General features: G+C 40.0%; 3 gene segments (V, D, J or C); all 3 read left to right on the forward strand.

Moving 5' to 3' along the window:
- The first annotated feature begins 5,520 nt into the window (after nt 1-5,520).
- LOC132539053 (immunoglobulin lambda variable 1-44-like) lies at nt 5,521-6,251 on the forward strand. The segment is given in 2 exon segments: nt 5,521-5,614; nt 5,740-6,251. Coding segments are annotated over 2 exon segments (558 nt in total).
- Nucleotides 6,252-10,134: 3,883 nt separating this feature from the next.
- LOC132539054 (immunoglobulin lambda variable 5-39-like) lies at nt 10,135-10,735 on the forward strand. The segment is given in 2 exon segments: nt 10,135-10,226; nt 10,320-10,735. Coding segments are annotated over 2 exon segments (462 nt in total).
- A 5,251-nt stretch (nt 10,736-15,986) lies between these two features.
- On the forward strand, nt 15,987-16,598 carry LOC132538999 (probable non-functional immunoglobulin lambda variable 5-48). The segment is given in 2 exon segments: nt 15,987-16,065; nt 16,170-16,598. Coding segments are annotated over 2 exon segments (447 nt in total).
- Nucleotides 16,599-21,659: the final 5,061 nt, after the last annotated feature.

Consider the following 21,659-nt stretch of genomic DNA (forward strand, 5'->3'; position numbering starts at 1 on the left):
GTAACAGCAATAGACCTGACAGATTCACTGGTTCCAGGTCTGGCAACACAGCCTCTCTGACCATCACTGGGCTCCAGCCTGAGGATGAGGCTGAGTATCACTGTCATACCTATGATTATAGTCTGTACGAACACACATCACTCCACTGTCATGAGGAAGTGAGATAAAAATCTCCCTTTATGTTCTGCCAAATGAATAACCACCTGAAAAATGGCTTCACAGCCTATGGTTGCTTTGCTTTGCTGATTTCCTGGTCCAAGTTCTTCATGAAGCATCTACTAAAATGAAGGTTCCTCCTCTCCCATCTATCCTCACAGCAACATATGCCTAGAAAAAAAGATAGTAATGAAAGATAAAAAGCTCATCATTGTCATCTAAGGACAGTTTGTTGTTGTTATTATTGTTGTTAATGCTTGCTTATATTATTTAAATCAATACATTATTAAAGAAATGTTCCATTTTAACTTCAATAAGCCACCTTCTTTATGCCATTTAGTTCATATTTTCCATGAAATCTTTATTTCCCTACAAGAACTAAAAATAAATATTTTCATTGTATTTGATGCATGTCTATTAAATCAGGAGAAAGCGGTGAGTGGACAGTGGAAAACAGACAAGAAATAGCCTTCAGAGGGCTAGGGGGTGGTGCATCTGGTTAGGTGCACATGTTACCATGTTCAAGGACCCTGGTTCAAACTCTGAGACCCCACCTGCACGAAGAAGAAAATTTCACAAGTTGGGAGTCAGGCAATAGCGCAGCGGGGTAAGCGCTTGTGGCGCGAAACACAAATACCGGAGTAAGGATCCCGGTTTGAGCCCCGACTTCCCACCTGCATGGGAATCGCCTCACAGTCGGTGAAGCAGGTCTGCAGGTGTCTATCTTTCTCTCCTCCTCTCTGTCTTCCCCTCCTCTCTCCATTTCTCTCTGTCCTATCCAACAACGACGACATCAACAACAACAATAATCACAACAAAAATAAAAAATAACAAGGGCAACAAAAGGGAAAATAAATAATAATAAAAAAATTTTTTAAAAAGAAAATTTCACAAGCGATAAAGAAGTGGTTCAGGTCTCTCCCTTTCTCTCTCTCTCTCTCTCTCTCTCTCTCTCTCTTCTTTCTTCTTTCCTTCTCAATTTATATCTGGTCTATCCAAATAAATAAAGTTAAAAAATCTTAAAATAAATGGAGGACCAGGCAGTGGCACACCTGAGTAAGAGCACACATTCCAGAATGCAAGGAAACATATTCAAATCCACAAGGGGAAAGCTTCATGAGTAATGATGCAGTGCTGCAGGTGTCTCTGTCTCTCTACCTCTTTATCTCCCACTCCTCTCTAAATTTCTCTCAGTCTCTATACTATAATAAATAAATAAAATATTAAAAATATCTTAAAATAAAATAAATAAATAGCCTTCAGGAAGGCCTCTGACACGCAGAAAAAAGAGCTTCAAATATAGACCTTGCAATATAATGCTATCTTTATTTTGTTTTAATTTAAAATATCATTTTTCAAAGCCACATTTATGTATTTTAGTGCATTTGAGTATATTTTTGTATGATCAAAGTGTAAGGCAGCTGTTCATAATTCATAATGCTAACTGTATAAATAAAGATAATAAAAATACTGTTGTCTTTATTTATACAGCTAGCATTATGAATTATTTTATTATATATTTATTATATTTTTATAAATACAATTTTACTATAAATAAAGACAGAAACATTTTATTAGTGATTTAATATTTATTTTCAAAATTATAAGATAACAGGGATATAATTTCAGGCATTGCCCACCACCAGAGTTCTGTATCCACATTCCCTCCATTGTAAACTGCATTAATTGAGGCTGGTTGGTGGCGCACCTGGTTGAGTATACATGTTACAGTGCTCAAGGCCAGGTTCAAGGCCCCAGTCCCCACCTGCAGGGGAAAAGCTTTGCAAATAGTGAAGCAGTGCTGCAGGTGTCTCTCAGTCTCTCTCCTTCTCTATCACTCCCTTTCCTCTTGATTTCTGGCTGTCTATGTCTAATAAATAAATGAAAATAATGCAATTTTTAGTTATAAAAAATAAAACTGTATTAATACTCCCAAGATCATAGATATGGGTTGGCTATTATTTCTATAACTATTTATCTATATATGTATCGATTTGCTCATTTTTTTATGTAGTTCTGTCTTCTCTTCCTTTCTAAGTAGACCTAGCAATACTTGTCTTTTTTTTTTTCTTTCCTCTTCTCTCTCCAGGTCTTGGTGGAGTTCACAGACTTTTGGTCATCTTCCCTTAACATTTACCTCTCTGGGAGGACCAAAATACTCCATGGGATAAAGAAGGTGGAAGGTCTGGTTTCTGTAACTGCTTCTCCACTGGACATGGGCATTGGTAGGTCGATATAAACCTCTAGCCTGTTTCTATCTGTTCCTAGTGGGTTAGGCCAATAAGAGGAATTTAACATTTACAGGTATGTCCATTTAAAATTATAAGAGAATAAAATATAACAGCCTTTAAAAAGAGCTAGAATAGATGGGGTAAAGAAACATTTATTGAATAGTTTTCATGTAGAGAGTTTGATTTATAGTTTTGATGGCTTTAGGCATATTTCAAGGGTGGGTCATATGCTGGGACACAAAACAAGTATTCATAAGCATGTGAGGATGGAAATAATATCAAATATATATTTTTTAATTTTTATATTTTTATTTACAAACAGGAAACACTGACAAAAACCATAGGATAAGAGAGGTACAACTCCACACAATTCCCACCACCAGAACTCTGTATCCCATCCCCACCCTTGATAGCTTTCCTATTCTTTAACCCTCTGAGAGTATGGATCCAAGGTCATTATGGGAATGCAGAGGGTGGAAGGTCTGGTTTCTGTAATTGCTTCCTCTCTGAACGTGGGCATTGACAGGTTGATCCATATCCAAGCCTGTCTCTCTCTTTCCCTAGTGGGGCAAGGATCTGGAGAAGTGGGGCTCCAGGACACATTGGTGGGGTCGTTTGCCCAGGGAAGTCTGGCTAGCGTCATGGTAGCATCTGGAACCTGTGTCTGAAAAAAGAGTTAACATACAAAGCAGAACAAATTATTGACTATTCATGAACCTAAAGTTCAGATGATGAGTTGGGGGGGCCTCTGTTTTGTAGATAGTTAATAGGTCTATTTTAGTTATATTCCAAAGGGCCTATGACTATACTAGTTTTTTTTTATGATCCTGACATCTGATATGCAGGTGGATCTAAGTTATTGTCTGGGAGGATGATATCATGGCTGCAAAAGGGACCAGAAATCTGGATCAGGGAACAGATTAGCTCCCAAATATGTGGAAGGTATATAAATATTGTTGACTGTAAACCCCATTTCTAACTAATCCTATACCATCTGTAATTATTCACAAAGATAAAATGATTAAAAGGAGCTTATTCAATCTAAACCATATGCTTCTTGGAAAACACTGGATTAACATGGACTTTAAAGAAAAAAAAAATAGTGGTCCCGGAGGTGGAACAGTGGATAAAGCATTGGACTCTTAAGCATGAGTTCAACCCCAGGCAATACATGTACCAGAGTGATGTCTGGTTCTTTCTCTCTCCTCCTATCTTTCTCATATATAAATAAAATCTTAAAAAATAAAGAAAGAATTACTGGAATATTAATGGAAAGAGATATGAGACTACACACAAAAATTAAAAAATCAGAAATTTCATGTTAATCTAGAAAAATAAGTGAATAAACTAGCAAAGTTTCTGGTGCTTTTTTTGGCCAAGATGTATAGGAACAGAAGAGTTAGAATACACAGGCTGAGAGAAACATCTGTTATAGATGACCTGTTACCGTGACAAGTTCCCAGATTCAAACTTCTACTCCTCACCCACAAGGGGGAAGGTTTGCAAGTGGTGAAACAGTTCTGCAGGTGTCTTCTACTATCTCTTTATTTCTCCCTCCCTCTCGATTTCTTTGTCTTATCAAATAAAAAAGGCTGAGAAGTATAAAATGTCTACTGAGACCTGTGTATTGTGGTGAGGGGCTGAGCCTCAGCAATAAAACTGGTGGTGGGGGTGGGGGACAGAATATACAGAGTTAGGAAACTGTTTAGGCTAAGGAACATGGGAGTTTCCATCTAGACTCCATGTGCATAATTGTGGTATAGGTGCTTAAAAAACAACAGAAAGAAAAAAGTCTAACATGCTATCCACAGCTGCTTTACTAAGTGTTTGGGTGGGTAGATATGAGGTTTTTATTTGTTTATTTACTAATTTATATTGTCAATGAACATACTATTTGATCATGTCCTAAAATATTAGCACTCTCTAGAATTTGATTCACAGCAGACCTATTTATCAATGCTATTAATTCCCTTTGTGTTAATCTGAATCAGTCTTAAAGAAATTGAGTGATGCTGTCTAGAACTCACTCAGAGAAGGGTAAATCTTTAAAGGGAGCCCTACAGTGGTCTGAAGTTGAAAGACAAAAACTTGGTAGAAATACACTTGTAATAGACTGCAGCTTACAAAATATTTTAGTTTACAATCAGATAAGATCATTTGGAAAATAAATGGGTTAGTTTTTATAAGACAGAAAGAAAAATATCTCACAGAGTACAAGAATCACAGCAAGGCCTACCCAGGTGCAGTAGCTGGAAGGATTAGAAGGGATATCTTGGAACTTGTTGCTTTTATATTCCTAAATTTGCAACTTCAAATCAGCACTTCCCATGGTCCCAACACCTTCCTTACTGTATCATGGAACTTCAGTTTGTGTTGAAACACATTTCTAAGGGGGAAAGACAAGAGGGCAGGACTCTCTGGTGAATAAAGCAATGCTTTTTTGAATATTATCCTATGAATTTTATTAGTAAATTCCTCACTATGACAGAATATATGGGCAAGGAAATGGATTACAGAGTCTTGCCAAAAATGGTAGTGATTAGGGGAAGAGACAGTAAGAAAGACACCAGTTTTTCCAAGGCCCTGATACACACCTTGCTGCTCAATGGATCCATTCTCTTTGAGGATTCCAACAAAATAATCATTTAACTGTGAAAGAATCAGAAGGTGACTCTATACTGATGACATCACACTTTTAAAGTGATAAATAAGATGTGAAGTTCCTGGTATTAAAGCAAGGAGCCTCTGAACTTAGCATTTGTGTGGGGTGGATGGGTGTAAGTCAAGTGTGAAGTCAGATTACTTTATGGTCTACTGTGGAACTCCATTCCAGTTATGGGTGTGTGAATCTGATACAGTAGGGGGAGTTGTTTACCCATCTCTCAGACTGTGGAGGGTGATGTCAGGGAGAAACTGGACTCAACAGCCTTATGTTCTGCCTTCTGCACTGTGATCCCTGGGGACTAATTAGTGGGATCTCTAAAGGTCCCAAGAGAAGCATTCTAGTCCCATCCTTAACTTAGATTTCACCAAACTTAAATGCAGCTAAAGTAAGGGTGGAGTTCGAGGGTGATTTGCATGAAGGGTTCTTTATATTCCTCCCTATAGGGAGAAGATAAGAAATTCTTTGTGCAGTTCTCACACTTCTGGACTCAGAAACTGATTTCAGGACATCTCTATCATGGTCTGGGCCCTTCTCCTGCTTGCCCTCTTCAGTGACTGCCCAGGTGACTGACTGAAAAGGAAGAGGAGTGATTTTGGAAGATTCTAGTGGAATGTGGCCCTTTTTATTCTGAGAACATTCTATAAGCAATAACCCCAATCTTACCTCTGTATTCTTTTCTACTTCCAGGGTCCTGGGCACAGTCTAGGCTGACACAAGAAGCTTCAGTGTCAGGGTCTGTGGGACAGAAGGTCACCCTCTCCTGTGCAGGAAGCAGTAACAGTGTTGGGGCAAGCAATGTAGGCTGGTACCAACAGATTTCTGGTGCAGCACCCAAAACTGTGATGATCACAAGTACTCGACCCTCAGGGATCCCAGATCGGTTCTCTGGGATCAAATCAGGCAGCACAGCCTATCTCACCATCTCAAGTATCCAGCCTGAGGATGAGGCTGATTACTACTGCTCAGCATGGGATTATAGCATCAGCAGTGGCACAGTGCTTTATACCCATAGGAAACTAAGACAAAAACTCTTATCTTCCATGATCACACCCTTGACTCTTTATGAAGAAAAACTGTCAAGAGGTTGTTTATGGAGAATTGTAGTTGAATCTGATTTTTCACATACAGATCCAATTAAAGGTTCAGTGATGGCCATAGCCTCACATTACTTTTTCTTAAATAGCTTTGTTGAAATATAAATAGTAAGTCATGAAGTTCACCCACATAAAGTACACAATTCAGTTGGCTTGCAGAGTAGTGACTCATGTCATGGGAAGATTAAAGTCATATTTATGTGCCTAGCACAGACTAAATATATTGTTATTAATTTCTTACTCCTCCTTACTTTTCCAACAAGTCATAAACTTAAAAATATTATTATCAGAAATTTGGAGTATGTTGCCAGTATAAGTTTAATTTTCCAGGTCATTATGCATAGGGCTATATTAAAATATTAAATAATAAAAATATTAGGAGTATGAAAGAAACCAAAGTTTTAAATGTGGCTATAAAAAATTGCCATGATGGGGGCCAGGTGGTGGCACACCTGGTTAAGCGCACACATTACAAGGCACAAGGACCCAGGTTCAAGCCCCTGGTCCCCACCTGCAGGGGGAAAGCTTCATGAGTGGTGAAGTAAGGCTGCAGGTATCTCTCTGTCTCTTTCCCTCTCTATCTCCCCTTCCCTTCTCAATTTCTGTCTGTCTCTATCTAATAAATAATTTTTTAAAAAAAGAAAAAAATGTTGTCATGTAGTATGGAGCTCTCCATGTAGAGGGAGCTCACAGATAGATGAATACCCACTGATCTAAGGCTGGGTCAGTGCTCACTGAAAGGGGACCACCAACTGTCACTTCTCAAATCCATGAATCTCTTCTTTTCAAGCAGTTGCTTTTTATAACAGTAGCACCTTCCTTGCAGGGTTACCTAGACAGCCCTCCTCAAGAAATCAGTATTTGAAGACTATCAATTCAAGAAAAAACATGCAATCCTAGTGGATAAGTATGCACTTTCAAGGGAAACTCATTTTTTCAAAGTCTTGAGGATGGAATATATTGCACCAAAGTACAGGATGTTGGAAAGGGAGTGGAGTTTTCAGATCCTGGTGCAGGATAGTGGAGAGGACCTAGGCTGGGTTGAGAGTGCTTTGCAGAATACTGATAAATTTTATACATGTATCAACAATTGTATATAGTGTAAACCATTAAACCTCCAATAAAAAAAGATAGTACCTAGAAGTCAGGCCACGGTGGTCCAGGAGGTGGCTCAGTGGATAAAGCATCAGACTCTCAAGCATGGGGTCCTGAGTTCAATCCCCGGCAGCACATGTACCAGAGTGATATCTGGCTCTTTCTCACTTCTCCTATGCTTCTCATTAATAAATAAATAAAATATTTTCAAAAAAAAAAAAGAAGAAGTCAGGCCATGATGAGTGATTATACAGTAGCCTGCCCACCTTCAGCAGCCCTAAAACTATATTGCCCATATACCCAGAGAACGTGCAAAGTTAGATGAAGATGACCAGAGGGCACTGAATTCCAATTCCATCAAGTCCCCAAGATCTGGAGAGAAAAGAGGAAAAATGGAAATATCAATAGATGTAGGTGTGACTTAGAAAGGAAGAAAAGGCAGGATTATAGAAAAAGGGCAGATATAAATATAAATGGGAATAGGAATAAAGTTATAGGAGTAATAGTCAACCCATATCTCTGTCTTGGGATAACTATGGCAATTTCCAATGGAGGGAATGGGAACACAGAGCTCTGATAGTGGGAAAGGTGTGGTATTATATCCCTGTTGTCCCATGAATTTTGTAACTCAGTATTATATCACTAATTAAAAAATGAACTAGGCTCTGAGACTGAGCTATGGTGAGAGTGACCCTGTCACCAGTAGAGGGTGATGTGAGTTGCTCTGCTCTGTAGTAGGGTATGTGAGATCACTGCAGAGTAACTCAGTGAGAACCAATAGAGTGCGAACAAGGGGCTGAACCCAGAACTCAGATTCATCAGCTGTACCCTTTCTGGCCTGGTTCACCTAAGCAGGAACGTTTTTGTGTTCCGTACAGGTGCTTCTGCTCATGGATGTTCCAAAGGGTGAAATAAAGATGCATCTTTCTCATTTTGGAGTGTGAGGTGAGCACTAGCTCTGAAACTCAGGGAGGAGCTGTACATTTACTGGATGGAAACCAATTTGCATGGATAGCCTCTCCTCTGATTGATGTTGGGAGATAAAAGATTGTTTGTGTAGGCCAGTCCAACTGTGGACTCAAGTGTATGTATACACCATGATCTGGAATCTTCTCCTTCTAGTGTGCCTCTTTCCTTACACAGGTGAATGTTGATGGGGACACAGGAAAGGATCTGGGAATTTACAAAAGGTCCCACTTCTTCCTCTTCTCACTAGTCCCAAATCATCAACTGTCTGTTCATTTCTAGAATCTTGAGCCTACTCTGTGCTAACTCAGCAACCCTCAATATCTGGGGCCCTGGACCAGAACATCACTACTATGTGCAGTGGAAGCAGCACCACTGTTAGGAGTGGTAGGAATGGGACTTGGTACCAACAACCTCTAGGAACTTTCGCCACACTTTTCTTTAGTAATTATAGCAATCAGCCCAGGGTCTCACTGAAAGAGTCTCTGGTTTCAAGTCTAGCAGCTCAGCCTTCTGACCATTACTAGTCTTGCAGAGCAGCAGCTGACTCTCTTATCATCATGTTTCCTTCAAGAACTTTTACATAATTAATTGAGGAGGAGAAAAAAAGACTAGGAATGTCGAGTGGATGGTAAGGGTATAAGGAACTCTGTTGGTAGGAATTGTATGGAATTGTACCCCTCTTATCCCACAATCTCATAGATCATTATTAAAATTCTAATTTAGAAAATTTAAAATAAAGCAAAGTCTAGGGGTCAGGTAGTGGCACACATAGCAGAAAGCCCGAGGATATGTGCAAAAGAACCCAGTTTCCAGCCCCTACTCCCCACCTTTGTGGGGAATGTCTCACAAACAGCAGTGATTCACATCTGCAGGTGTCTCTCTTCCTCTCTTTATCCACCCTCTCCTCTCTCAAGTCCTCTCTCTGTTCTATCCAATAAATGGAAAACATGGCCACCAAGAGCTGTAGATTTGTAGTGCCGGCACAGAGCCCAAGTATACCCCAAGAGGCCAAATAAATAAATAATCAAATTAGAAACTAGAAGTGTGTGAATATTGCTGAGCATGTTATACTGAAAATCCCCACTAAGTTATGTTTGAAATGGTCAACACATGGCATTCCTGTAACTGAAGTTAGAATCAAATGAGAAGGGAGTCGGGTGGTAGTGCAGCGGGTTAAATGCAGATGGCACAAAGTGCAAGGACAAGCATAAGGATCCCGGTTCCAGCCCCTGCCCCCCCACCTGCAGGGGAGTTGCTTCATGGGTGGTGAAGCAGGTCTGCAGGTGTCTATCTGTCGCCCTCTCTGTCTTCCCTCCTCTCTCCATTTCTCTCTGTCCTACCTTAAAAAAAAAAGTTAAAAAAAATAATCAAATGAGGACAATTACACCCCAAGTAAGGACAATTTCTGATATATGATATTTAAACCTATCATTTAACATCTACTTGTAATTATGAATAAACAGTTCTCACTGAGCATTAAATCATTGCCATAGTCATGGAGGCATGAATAGAGACTTTGACCCAAAAAGCAGAAGAAAAAAACTGGAGTATCAGTCATTTGGTTCCAGGAGTATGCACAGAGGGCAAAAGGGGACACTCTTAGACTTTCCTTTCACCTCTTCATCATTGTTCAGTGAAGGTCATTTAGTTAAAGCAGCCAGTGTCTGAGAGAGTACTCAGTGACAAAGATTTGGGAGTCCTGACTTCTCTGGTATCTGAAGGTTCTCTGATAGGATGTTTTTGTGGTGTCAGCAGGTTCTTATGAGGGAGTCCCAAGAGGTAAAGAGATTCTCCATCTCCTTCAACTGGGTGTGTGAACTGAACTCTAGTACCTGATTTCTGAAGGGGTTGGGAAGTCACTGAATGAAAACTAATTTACATAAATAACTCCTCCTCTGGCCAAGTGTGGAGAAGAAAAGGAGGCATTGGGCAGCCCAGTCACACTGTGGACACAGGGGACAGAAAGGACCATGGCCAGGACTCTTCTCATTTCTTTGTTGCTCTCTCTTTTTACAGGTAGGAGTAGGTTCGGAGGCAGATCACGTCGAACAATCTTCTCAACCGCTCTAAAGTAACTGTCCAATTAACAAGGAGTATCTGTGTTTGCAGGTTCCCTTCCCCAGCCTATGGTGACTCAGCCTCCCTCCCTCTCAGCATTTCCTGGTTTAACAGTCAGACTCACCTGCACCCTGAGCAGTGATATCAATGTTGGCGACAAGTACATAAACTGGTTACAGCAGAAAGAAGGGAGTCCTCCCAGGTATCTCCTTACTTACAAGGCTGACTCAGATAAGTACCAGGGCTCTGGGGTCCCCAACCGCTTCTCTGGATCCAAAGACACCTCAAAAAATGCAGGACTTCTGCTCATTTCTGGGCTTCAGGATGACGATGAGGCTGACTATTACTGTAGTATCTGGCACAGCAGCAATATTGGTTGCACAGTGCTCCAGACCTATGAGGAAGTGAGACCAAAACCTCTCCGGTATCTCTCTGCATCAAAGAATCCCCCTCTGAGACATTCATGACACAGGTCATTTCTGGAATCTGCTTCACTACCAGCAAGCCCAGCTCCCTGCTGTCATCATGAGCACAAATTCCAGAAGTGACCACTTGTCTCCCAGAGCAGCAGCTGACTTCCCTGTCATCAGGTTTCCTTCAAGATCTTTTACTTAACTAAAAAAATAATCAGTATATTGGCTGGATGATGTCCCTAGTGCATTACACATTGTGTACATGAGGCACTCTAGAAACTAGAAGTGTGCGAATATATCTGAGCATGTTATATTAAATATCTCCACTAATTTAAGTTTGGCAGGGTCAACATATGGCATTCCTATGTTTGAAGATAGAGCCAAATGAAAACAATCACACCCTAATCAAGGATTCTTGCTACCAAAATATCTCCATTATATAGTATACTGTGTGGGCTCACACCTATCATTCTAAATAGATACAATTTCCACATAGGATTACAAAGACAAACAACACCCCATAGACTAAAGTCTGTTTTAGGGGGCATTAATGTTGCAGTAGAAACTTGTTATCATTTAATAGGTAGATAGAAAAGAGTACAAGACTGGCATAAAGAACCTCCTCAGTTTTATTAATTAGTTAGATGATATTTCAATGGAATTCCAAAGTATCTTACATCAGCTAAAGGCATAATAGCAATATTAGGGAGCTACTCTCTTCCCTGATTCAGCTTTCTATTTCTGTTCCCAACTCTGACACCTTCTCCCCAGACAATGCTTTTGGTCCAGCTGCATGTTAGCTGTTGGGCTCAAGCAAAAATTAGTAATGTCATAAAACCCTTGAAATATACCCTAAACAGACCTACTAGCTTTCTCCAAAATAGAGACCCTAAATCTCATCTGCTATATTCTTATCTTTAGGTTCCTGATTACTTAACAGGTTTTTTTTTTTTCTTTGTATCACCATGTTTCCTCAGCAACCAAGTTTCAGATGTTACCATGACACTAACCTGGCTTCCCTGGGCAGGTAACCACACCATTGTGTCCTGGAACCCCGCCTCTCCAGATCCCTGCCCCAAGGAAATAGATAGAGACAGGGCTGGGAGTATGGATCGACCTGCCATCGCCCATGTTCAGCACTGAAACAATTACAGAGCCAGACCTTCCACCTTCTGCACCCCATAATGACCCTGGGACCATACTCCCAGAGGGATAAAGAATAGGAAAGCTTTCAAGGGAGGGGATGGAATACAGAGTTCTGGTGGTGGGAATTGTAAATTTACCCCTCTTATCCTGTGGTCTTGTCAATATTTCCATTTTATAAATAAACTTAAAAAAAGAAATCCCATGTCTCTTCATTAATCTCTACTTTCTTTCCTCTGAAACCAGGCTAGTTCCATCCTATTCATTCCCATTTCTCTCATGTTCAGTAGCTTGGTTATCAACATTGTCTATCACAGTTCACTGTGTTTTGGGTTCCCTTGAGATATTTTGAATACATCTTCCCTTATAGGTTCCTGGGAGATTCCTAGATCAGCAAGCCCTAAACCATCATATTCAGAACATGAGTGAGATATGCATCTTTTGTTGTTGTTGTTGCTCTTTCTTGGATGTGGAGGAGGTTGATTTACAGGGTTTCATTTCCTTCTCAATATTCACGGTCATGGTAAAATTGTTCCTGGAGGTAAAATGATGTGACAAATCAGGAATAGAAGATTTAGGTTTGCTCAGATGAAACCAGCAGGTTTTCAAGGGCTCCATATATAACCATAGTAACTGAGGAAATAGTGAAGTGTATAAACAAGAACAGTGCTGGACAGCAGTGGACAATTTGTACTGTGGGCCAAGGAGGAAGATCCACCTCAACTATGAGAGGACACCTAATAAAAAGTTCATTAAAAAAATAAACAGGTGGAGGTACTTTATGCCTTTAAACTAGTCTTCTAAGTAGGTGCTTTACTGTAGAAGACAAAAAAAAATAATTATTTTACACATACCAGCAGTAAGGACAGGCTGCCCTTCCCCACAGCTTCTCTTCTCAGTGAAATGTGTATATAAACATAATAAGCTGGTGAAAATGAAACCAGAAAGAAAGCAGGTAAAGAAACAAAATTATCATGAAAAATACACTAATAAAATTGATTTTTATGAAAATCGAATTTTATTTAGTGCAATTTGATTCAATTTGAATTGACCAAACCTTTATGTGTACAATCTCCAGTCCTAGAAAGAAGTGGTGCAGCTGGGCCAGGCAGTGGTGCACTTGCTGGAGAGCATATGTCATAAGAGTTGAAGTCCCAAGCACTGACTTATAATAGGACAGATTCAAGAGCAATTAAGCTGTGTTTCAGCTGTTTCCATTTCTCTGTCCCTCCATCATTCCCTCCATCTTGATTTATCTCTGTCTCTTTCCAAATAAATACTTAAAAAAATAAGTGAATCAAGTGGCTAAGAAAGAAATATTGGCTACTCAGTGGTCTGGGGAGATAGTATAATGACAAGCAAAACACACACTCTCTGTTTTATTGGGTAGAACAGACAGAACTTGAGAAAGGATGGGGAGACAGAAATGGAGATACAAGGAGTCCAGCTGTAGTGCAGCGGGTTAAGCGCAGGTGGCACAAAACTCAAGGACTGGTGTAAAGATCCCAGTTCGAGCCCTGGCTCCCCACCTGCAGGGGAGTTGCTTCACTGGCGGTGAAGCAGGTCTGCAGGTGTCTATCTTTCTCTCCCCCTCTCTGTCTTCCCCTCCTTTCTCCATTTCTCTCTGTCCTATCCAACAATGATGGCAACGATAATAATAACTACAACAATAAAAACAACAAGGACAACAAAAGGGAATAAATAAATAAATATTTTTTTAAAATTAAAAAAAGAAATGGAGATACAAAGACATCTGCAGACCTGCTTCACCACTCATGAAATGTATTGCCTACAAGTGGGGTCAGGAGGATCAAATGTGATAATATTTGATCTTCTTTTTGTGGTTTATCCTTTTTTTAAATTTTTATGTATAAAAAGGAAACACTAACAAAAACCATAGGATAAGAGGGGTACAACTCCACACAATTTCTACCACCAGAACTCTGCATCCCATCCTCTCCCCTGATAGTTTTCCTATACTTTATCCCTCTGGGAGTATGAACCCAGGGTCATTATGAGGTGCAGAAGGTGGAATGTCTGGCTTCTGTCAGCAGAGAATGTTCCATCCTACAAAGGGAATCTGGACAGGATCCTCTATGTTCCACCTGAGGAAGATGGGTCCTAAAATTGGGGCAGCTTGGAATGTTCCTACTCATGACCACAGAAAGTGAACTCATCATATCTATAGGGATTCAGAGGTCACATAGGCTCTAAAGCTGAATATGGGCCACAGATCACATCAAATTGATGGGGTTTATAGTCAAAAACATTTATACACATTTCCCATATTTGGGAGCTACTCTCTTCCCTGATCCAGCTTTCTGGTCATTTTTGCAGTCATGACATCATCTCCCCAGACAATAACTTGGATCCAACTGCATATCAGATGTAAGGCTCAGATAATATTTGCTCTTAACTGAGTGTTCCTCTGCTCTGCTCCAAGCAAAATATTTTCATAACTGGCACTCAGAGCTTCCATGTTAAATCCCCTCTCTGGACACACTATCAAAAGAGGTTATCACTGTTCTGATTAAAAAAAAATCGACCCCACCAATGTGTCCTGGAGCTCAGCTTCCCCAGAGACACACCCTACTAGGGAACGAGAGAGGCAGACTGGGAGTATGTACCGACCAGTCAACGCCCATGTTCAGCAGGGAAGCAATTACAGAAGCCAGACCTTCCACCTTCTGCAACCCATAGTGACCCTGGGTCCACGCTCCTAGAGGGATAGAGGATGGGAAAGCTATCAGGGGAGGGCATGGGATATGGAGATTGGGTGGTGAGAATTGTGTGGAGCTGTACCCCTCCTACCCTATGGTTTTGTTAATTAATCCTTTCTTAAATTAAAAAAAAATCCTCAAAAGCAAAACAAAGAGGAAAGGAAAGGAAGCGATGATCATTAACGTATGATTTAAATGATGTTTCAGTGTTTTTACTGACTCTATGGAGATAAACATTGAGTGACTCTAAGCACAGAGATCTGAAATATCACTTTTAGTATGTGAAATATCACCCACTAGGTGGTGGGGTAAGAAACTGAGTTTTATGGCAGGAGATACACTGACAGTCTGTTATTATGTACAGGCATATATATTCAGGGACCAGGAATTGGGTAGAGGTTAGCATGATCAAACAGATGTTGTGTACAGACTGTGAGGTAGTTGAGTGCTGGCATCCTGTGGTGGTTCTGTGATGAACAAGTAAAAGCTGGATTACTAATATTCAACTCTTCAATCAAATACTCCTTGAAGTTTTATTGTCACTAGTCCCTAGTCTTCAAAATTTGTACTGTTACATGTCTTGAGGAATGAGAGGAGATTTTAGCTCTATATATGAAAAGAGAAGTTTCTACCCTTAACAGAGTGAAAGTCAGAAGTTAATAAGCAATGGTATGGAAATCTAATCATAGATCTGGATGGATCTCTATAGAATGTCTTCAGTAATTCTGCAACATGGCTTTATTCAGCACATCTGCTAGGGGTCTTAGCATTCAATATTATTCCTTTACTTTGTCAATTAATAATAAGTTCTCTTCAAATATAGAAAGTTGAATCACAAAGCATCTTGAGAGTAACTAGAATCTATTGTTTAATTTGTATGTGTTTAGAAATTCAAAGTAGATATGTATAATTATGTACCACTGCTTCTTTTGTTTACACTATCTCTGATATATGATATTTGAATCTTTCATTGAGCTTCTACTAGTAATTATGACTAATTGAGCATTAAATCATTGCCATAGTCATGGATGTCTGAATAGAGACTTTGACCTAAAGAGCAGAAGAAAAAAGCTGGGCTCTCAGTGATTAGGTTGGTGGAGTATGCACTGATCAGGACGGAGCACTGTAAGCCTGCCTTTCTTCAGGAAAGATCATTCAATTAAAGCAGCCAGTGTCTGAGAGAGTGCTCAGTGACAAATATTTGGGATTCCAATCTTCTCTGGTGTGTGAAACTTCTAGGAAAAGTTTGTTTTTGTGGTGTCACCAGGTACTTCCTATGAGAGTGTCCTAAGAGGGTGTCTTCATCTTTCTCAATTGAGGGTGTGAACTGAGTTCTAGAACCAGATCTCTGAAGGGGGTTAGCAGTCACTGGATGAAAACGCATTTGCATAAAAGCTCCTCCTCTGGCCAAGTGTGGAGAAGAAAAGGAAGCAATGAGCAGCCCAGTCACACTGTGGATTCAGGGGACAAAGAGCACCATGGCCAGGGCTCTTCTCTTCCTTCTGTTCTCTCATTTTACAGGTAGGATAGGAGAAGACTCTAAGCCAGATCACACTGGACAAGCTTCTCAGCCCCATTGACTCTCATACACCTGTATAATCAACCATGAGTGTCTGTGTTTGCAGGTTCCCTCTCCCAGTCTATGGTGACTCAGCCTCCCTCCCTCTCGGCACCTACTGGATCAACAGCCAGACTCACATGCACCCTGAGCAGTGGTCTTAATGTTGGCAGTTACAGTATTTTCTGGTACCAGCAGAAGGATGGGAGGCCTCCCAGGTATCTCCTGAGCTACTACTCTGACTCAGATAAGCACCAAGGTTCTGGGGTTCCTAGCCGCTTCTCTGGATCCAAAGACACCTCAAAAAATGCAGGACTTCTGCTCATCTCTGGGCTCCAGGCTGACGATGAGGCTGACTATTACTGTAATATTTGGCACAGCAGCAATATTGGTTACACAGTGCTCCAGACCTATGAGGAACTGAGACCAAAACCTCTCCTGTGTCTCTCTGCATCAATGAATCACCTCTGAGACATTCATGATATGGGTCATTAAAGGAATCTGCTTCACCACCAGCAAGCCCAGCTCCCATTATGAGCCCAAATTCCAGAAGTGACAGTTTGTCTCCCAAAGCAGCAGCTGATTCTCCTGTCATCAGGTTTCCTTCAAGATCTTTTACTTAATTAACTGAAAAAAATGAAGTATATTGGCTTCATGATGTACCTAGTGCATCAAACAGTGTGTGCATCAGGCAATTTAGAAATTAGATGTCTGAATATATCTGAGAATGTTATATTAAATAGCCTCTCTAGTTAATGTTTGGCAGGCCAACATATGGCATTCCTATGACTGATGTCAGAGTCAAATGAGAATAATCACACCCTAAGAAAGATTTTTTTTTCTGGACCTACCAAATATCTCCTGTAGATAGTGTGCTGTAGGGTTTATGCCTGTGATTATCCTGTCTCCATATAGAATTCCACAATGAAATAAATAACTCCCCATAGACTAAGGTCTGTTCTAGGGGACATCAATGTTGCAATACAAACTTGTTATCCTTTAGCAGGTAAATAGGAAGGAGTATAGCACCGACTGAAAGAGTTCAGACAGTTTTGTTAGTGAGAGGATGCCTCAATGGAATTTCAACATATCTTTTTTTTTAAAAAAGAATCATTTTCTTTTTTTTAAATTTTTTTTTAAATTTATTATTTATTTATTTATTCCCTTTTGTTGCCCTTGTTGTTTTATTGTTGTAGTTATTATTGTTGTTGTTGTTGTTGGATAGGACAGAGAGAAATGGAGAGAGGAGGGGAAGACAGAGAGGGGGAGAGAAAGACAGACTCCTGCAGACCTGCTTCACCGCTTGTGAAGCAACTCTCCTGCAGGTGGGGAGCCGGGGCTTGAACCTGGATCCTTACTCCGGTCCTTGTGCTTTGCGCCACCTGCGCTTAACCCACTGCGCTACAGCCCGACTCCCGGAATTTCAAAATATCTTACATCAGAAAAAGGCATGATCCTTCTTTAATGAAGAAGACAAAATGAAGACTGTCCATCCAGGAGGCTTGTGACTGAGATAACAAAGAACAATTCCGGAGGGTAGATAGCTTAATAGTTATGCAAAGAGACTCTCATGCCTGAGGCTCCAAAGTCCCAGGTTCAATCCTCTGCACCACTGTAAGCCAGAGCTGAGCAGTGCTCTGGTAAAAAAAAAAAAAAAAAGAACAATTCCATCACATTTCTTCCGAGAAGCTTGCAATGTTTCATCTAACTGGCACTCCTAGTGGGATTTTAGCAGATATCTGGTAGCTAAATGGTCAAAAAGTCATGAACCTGTTCACCCACCTCAGGTGCTTATCAAGCTATCACAGTTGTCCTGGCATGATACTTTGACCTCAAAGACATCTCTCAACATTTACAGAAGTTTTAGAAGTTGTTACCCCTGCGGTATAATTGATGAGGCCATGTGTTGTGTAAACCTGAGGCAGGCACAAAACATTATTCCTTGAATCAGGAAGGACATAAAGGGAACATGGTGTAATCCTTTCACTTGTGTGCTCAGAAGCGGAGTCTCCCCACCATGTCCTGGACTCTCAGCCTAAGTAACTGGATACTGAAAGCAGGAAACTTCACTAAGGTTGTTCAGGGGGAAGTTTCCCCCTTCCATGTAAGAGCAAGCAGAGATGAATTACACTGGACTTGACCCTGTGTCTCAGTCTTCTCTTCCAGGGTCAGGCACACAATCTAGAAGCTTCAGTTTCAGGGTCTGAAGGAAAAAAGACCATCTTATCCTGCTCAGGAACTAGCAACAACATTGGATTTTATGGTGCAGGCTAATACCAAGAGATTCCTAGTGCTTCCCCCAAAACTTTGGTGCTTGGAAGTATTCTACCTTCAATGATCCCAAATCTTTTCGCTGCCTCCCAATCAGGCAGTACAATCTCTCTGACCATCTCTGGTCTCCAGTCTGAGAATGAATCTGAGGATTCTTATTGGATAAGCCATCAAGTTTTACAGTGTTCCACACTCATGGGAACTGAAAGAAAACAAACAAACCAAAACTTACGTATGTCCTCCATGATCATACTGATGACATTAAGTGGTAAATACCAATAAAGAAGTGATTTTGGAGACTTGGAGTCTAGTCTGACTTGCCAGGTACAGAACCACCTGCAGGGTCAGTGATGGTCATTATCTGTCCTGTTGTTTTTTTCTTAAGTAGCTTTGTTGAGCTATGAAATATAAGCCAAGAAGTTTTCCCAGTTAAATGCAAACCTCAGCAAATTCTCATAGATGTTTTCCCAAACGATGAGAAGTCCAAATCACATTGCTTACTCTAGCACATGACTTGTAGCCTTCGTATTCATTTAACTAACTCACTTGCAATCCAGTCAAAAGTGAGAATTATCAGATTATGAGATATTTTCCCTTTTATAACTAAGCTTTCTCAGTACAAGTTGTATCAAAATATAAAATACTTGAAAATTTGGACTATGGAAAAGAATTGAAATATTATGTTTGATCCTCAGGAATACTGTGTGTGTTTTTCCCTCTATATCTCTTTGTTTCTATCTAAATAATAATTAAAATAAGCCTTTAATGGCACATCTGGTTAAATGCATATAGTATGGTGTGCAAGGACCTGAGTTTGACCTCGTGTTCCTCACCTATGGGGTGGGGGATTTAACAAATATTGAAGCAGGTCTACAAGTGTCTTTTTTTCACCCTCTTTACTTTCCACTTCCCTCTCTGTCTTATATAAATAAAAAGGAAAGACAAAGACAAGAATAGAAAAACCTGGCCAATGAGAACAGTGGATTTTCTGGGCTAACACTGAGCGCCAGTGATAACTCTGAGCAAAATAAACATATAAATAAATATATGCAAACTAAAGATATGTGTCTATCTTTCTCCTACTCTATCTGGCCATTCCCTCTGTCATATCAAATAAAATAGAAAAAATGAATAAGAAAAAATGACAACTAGAAGAAATAACCTTGGTGGCAGTAAAAAAAAAAATTTTAAAGATAATTTCTGTAGCAGTATCCTTATCCTGCTATACCCATGTGTTTGAGAAGGTAGAGATGCTTCCTTTATTTACTTGTTTATATTTCCAATGAGAAATGCTTTATCATCTCATTAAATGTTAGCACTATCCAGAATTTTATTCACAATGGATTTAATTATAAATACTGTGAATTCCCTTTGAGTAACATGAGTCAATGGTAGAGAAGTTGAGTGATGCTTTCTGTCAGTCATTCAGGAGAAAGGGTAAATATTTAAAGGGACAGTGTATGTTGCTGTTTGTGTATTTGTGTGTTTGCCAGAAAACTGCAAAACTCTTACTTATGACATAGCAAGGGCTTAAACCTAAGACACTGGAGCCTAGGCAGAAAAGTATTACTACAAAAATATTATGATATCACCTCTGCAATATACAGGAGTCCAAAGTTGAAAGGCAAGAACTTGCTAAAAATAGGGGTGTTATTCATAACATTTTGCACCAAAGGAAAAAAATGAAGGACTTCTGCTCATTTCTGGGCTCCAGACTGAGGATGAGGCTGACTATTACTGTATGGTCTGGCCCAATGATAATACTGGTTACACAGTGCTCCAGACCTATGAGGAACTGAGACCAAAACCTCTCCTGTGTCTCTCTGCATCAAAGTATTACCTCTGAGACCTTCAGGACACAGGCCATTTCTGGAATTTGCTTCACCTGACTTCAGCTGACTCTACTGTCATCAGGTTTCCTTCAAGATATTTTACTTAATTAACTGAAAAATAAAAAGTATATTGGCTGGATGATGTCCCCAGTGCATCATACAGTGTGTGCATGAGGCAATTTAGAAATTATTTGTGTAAATATATCTGAGCATGGTATATTAAATATCCTCTTTGATTTATGTGTGGCAGGCCACCATATGCTGAGAAGCAGAGTCTCCACCAAGTCCTGGACTCTCAGCCTAAGCAACTGGATATTGAATGCAGAAAACTTCACTTAGGTGAAGTTCCCCTTCCATCTAAGAGCAAGCAGACATGAGTTACACTGGACTTGACCCTGTGTCTCAGTCTTCTCTTCCAGTGTCAGGCACACAATCTAGAAGCTTCAGTTTCAGGGTCTGAAGGAAAAAAGACCATCTTATCCTGCTCATGAACTAGCAACAACATTGGATTTTATGGTGCAGGCTGATACCAAGAGATTCCTAGTGCTTCCCCCAAAACTTTGGTGCTTGGAAGTATTCTGCCTTCAGTGATCCCAAATCTATTCTCTGCCTCCCAATCAGGCAGTACAATCTCTCTGACCATCCCTGGTCTCCAGTCTGAGGATGAATCTGAGGTTTCCTATTGGATAAGCCATCAAGTTTTACAGTGTTCCACACTCATGGGAACTGAAAGAAAACAAATATGTCCTCCATGATCATACTGATGACATTAAGTGGTTAATACCAATAAAGAGGTGACTTTGGAGACTTTGAGTCTAGTCTGACTTGCCAAGTACAGAACCATCTCTAGGGTCTGTGATGGTCATCATCTGTCCAGTTGTTTTTTTCTTAGGTAGCTTTGTTACACTATAAAATATAAGCAAAAGTGTTCCCAGTTAAATGCAAACTTAAGCAAATTCTCATAGGTGTTTTCCCAACTGATGAGGAGGCCAAATCACATTGCTTACTCTAGCACATGACTTGTAGCCTTCGTATTCATTTAACCAACTCACTTGCAATCCAGTCAAAAGTGAGAATTATCAGATTATGAGATATGTTCCTTTTTGTAACTATGCTTTCTCAGTACAAGTTGTATCAAAATTTAAAATATTTGAAAATTTGAACTATGGAAAAGAATAGACATATTGTGTTTGATCCTCAGGAATGCTGTGTGTGTTTTTTCTCTCTGCATCTTTTTGTTTCTATCTAAATAATAATTAAAATTAGCCTTTAATAGCACACCTGGTTAAATTCACGTGGTATCATGTGCAAGACATGAGTTTGAACTCTTGTACCCCACCTATGGGGGCGGGGGAATTTAACAAATGGTGAAGCAGATCTACAAGTGTCTTTTTTTCACCCTCTTTACCTTCCACTTCCCTCTCTGTCCTATCAAATCAAATAGATAGACAAGG

This window comes from Erinaceus europaeus, chromosome 6 (assembly GCF_950295315.1).
Source record: "Erinaceus europaeus chromosome 6, mEriEur2.1, whole genome shotgun sequence".
Classification (NCBI taxonomy): domain Eukaryota; kingdom Metazoa; phylum Chordata; class Mammalia; order Eulipotyphla; family Erinaceidae; genus Erinaceus; species Erinaceus europaeus.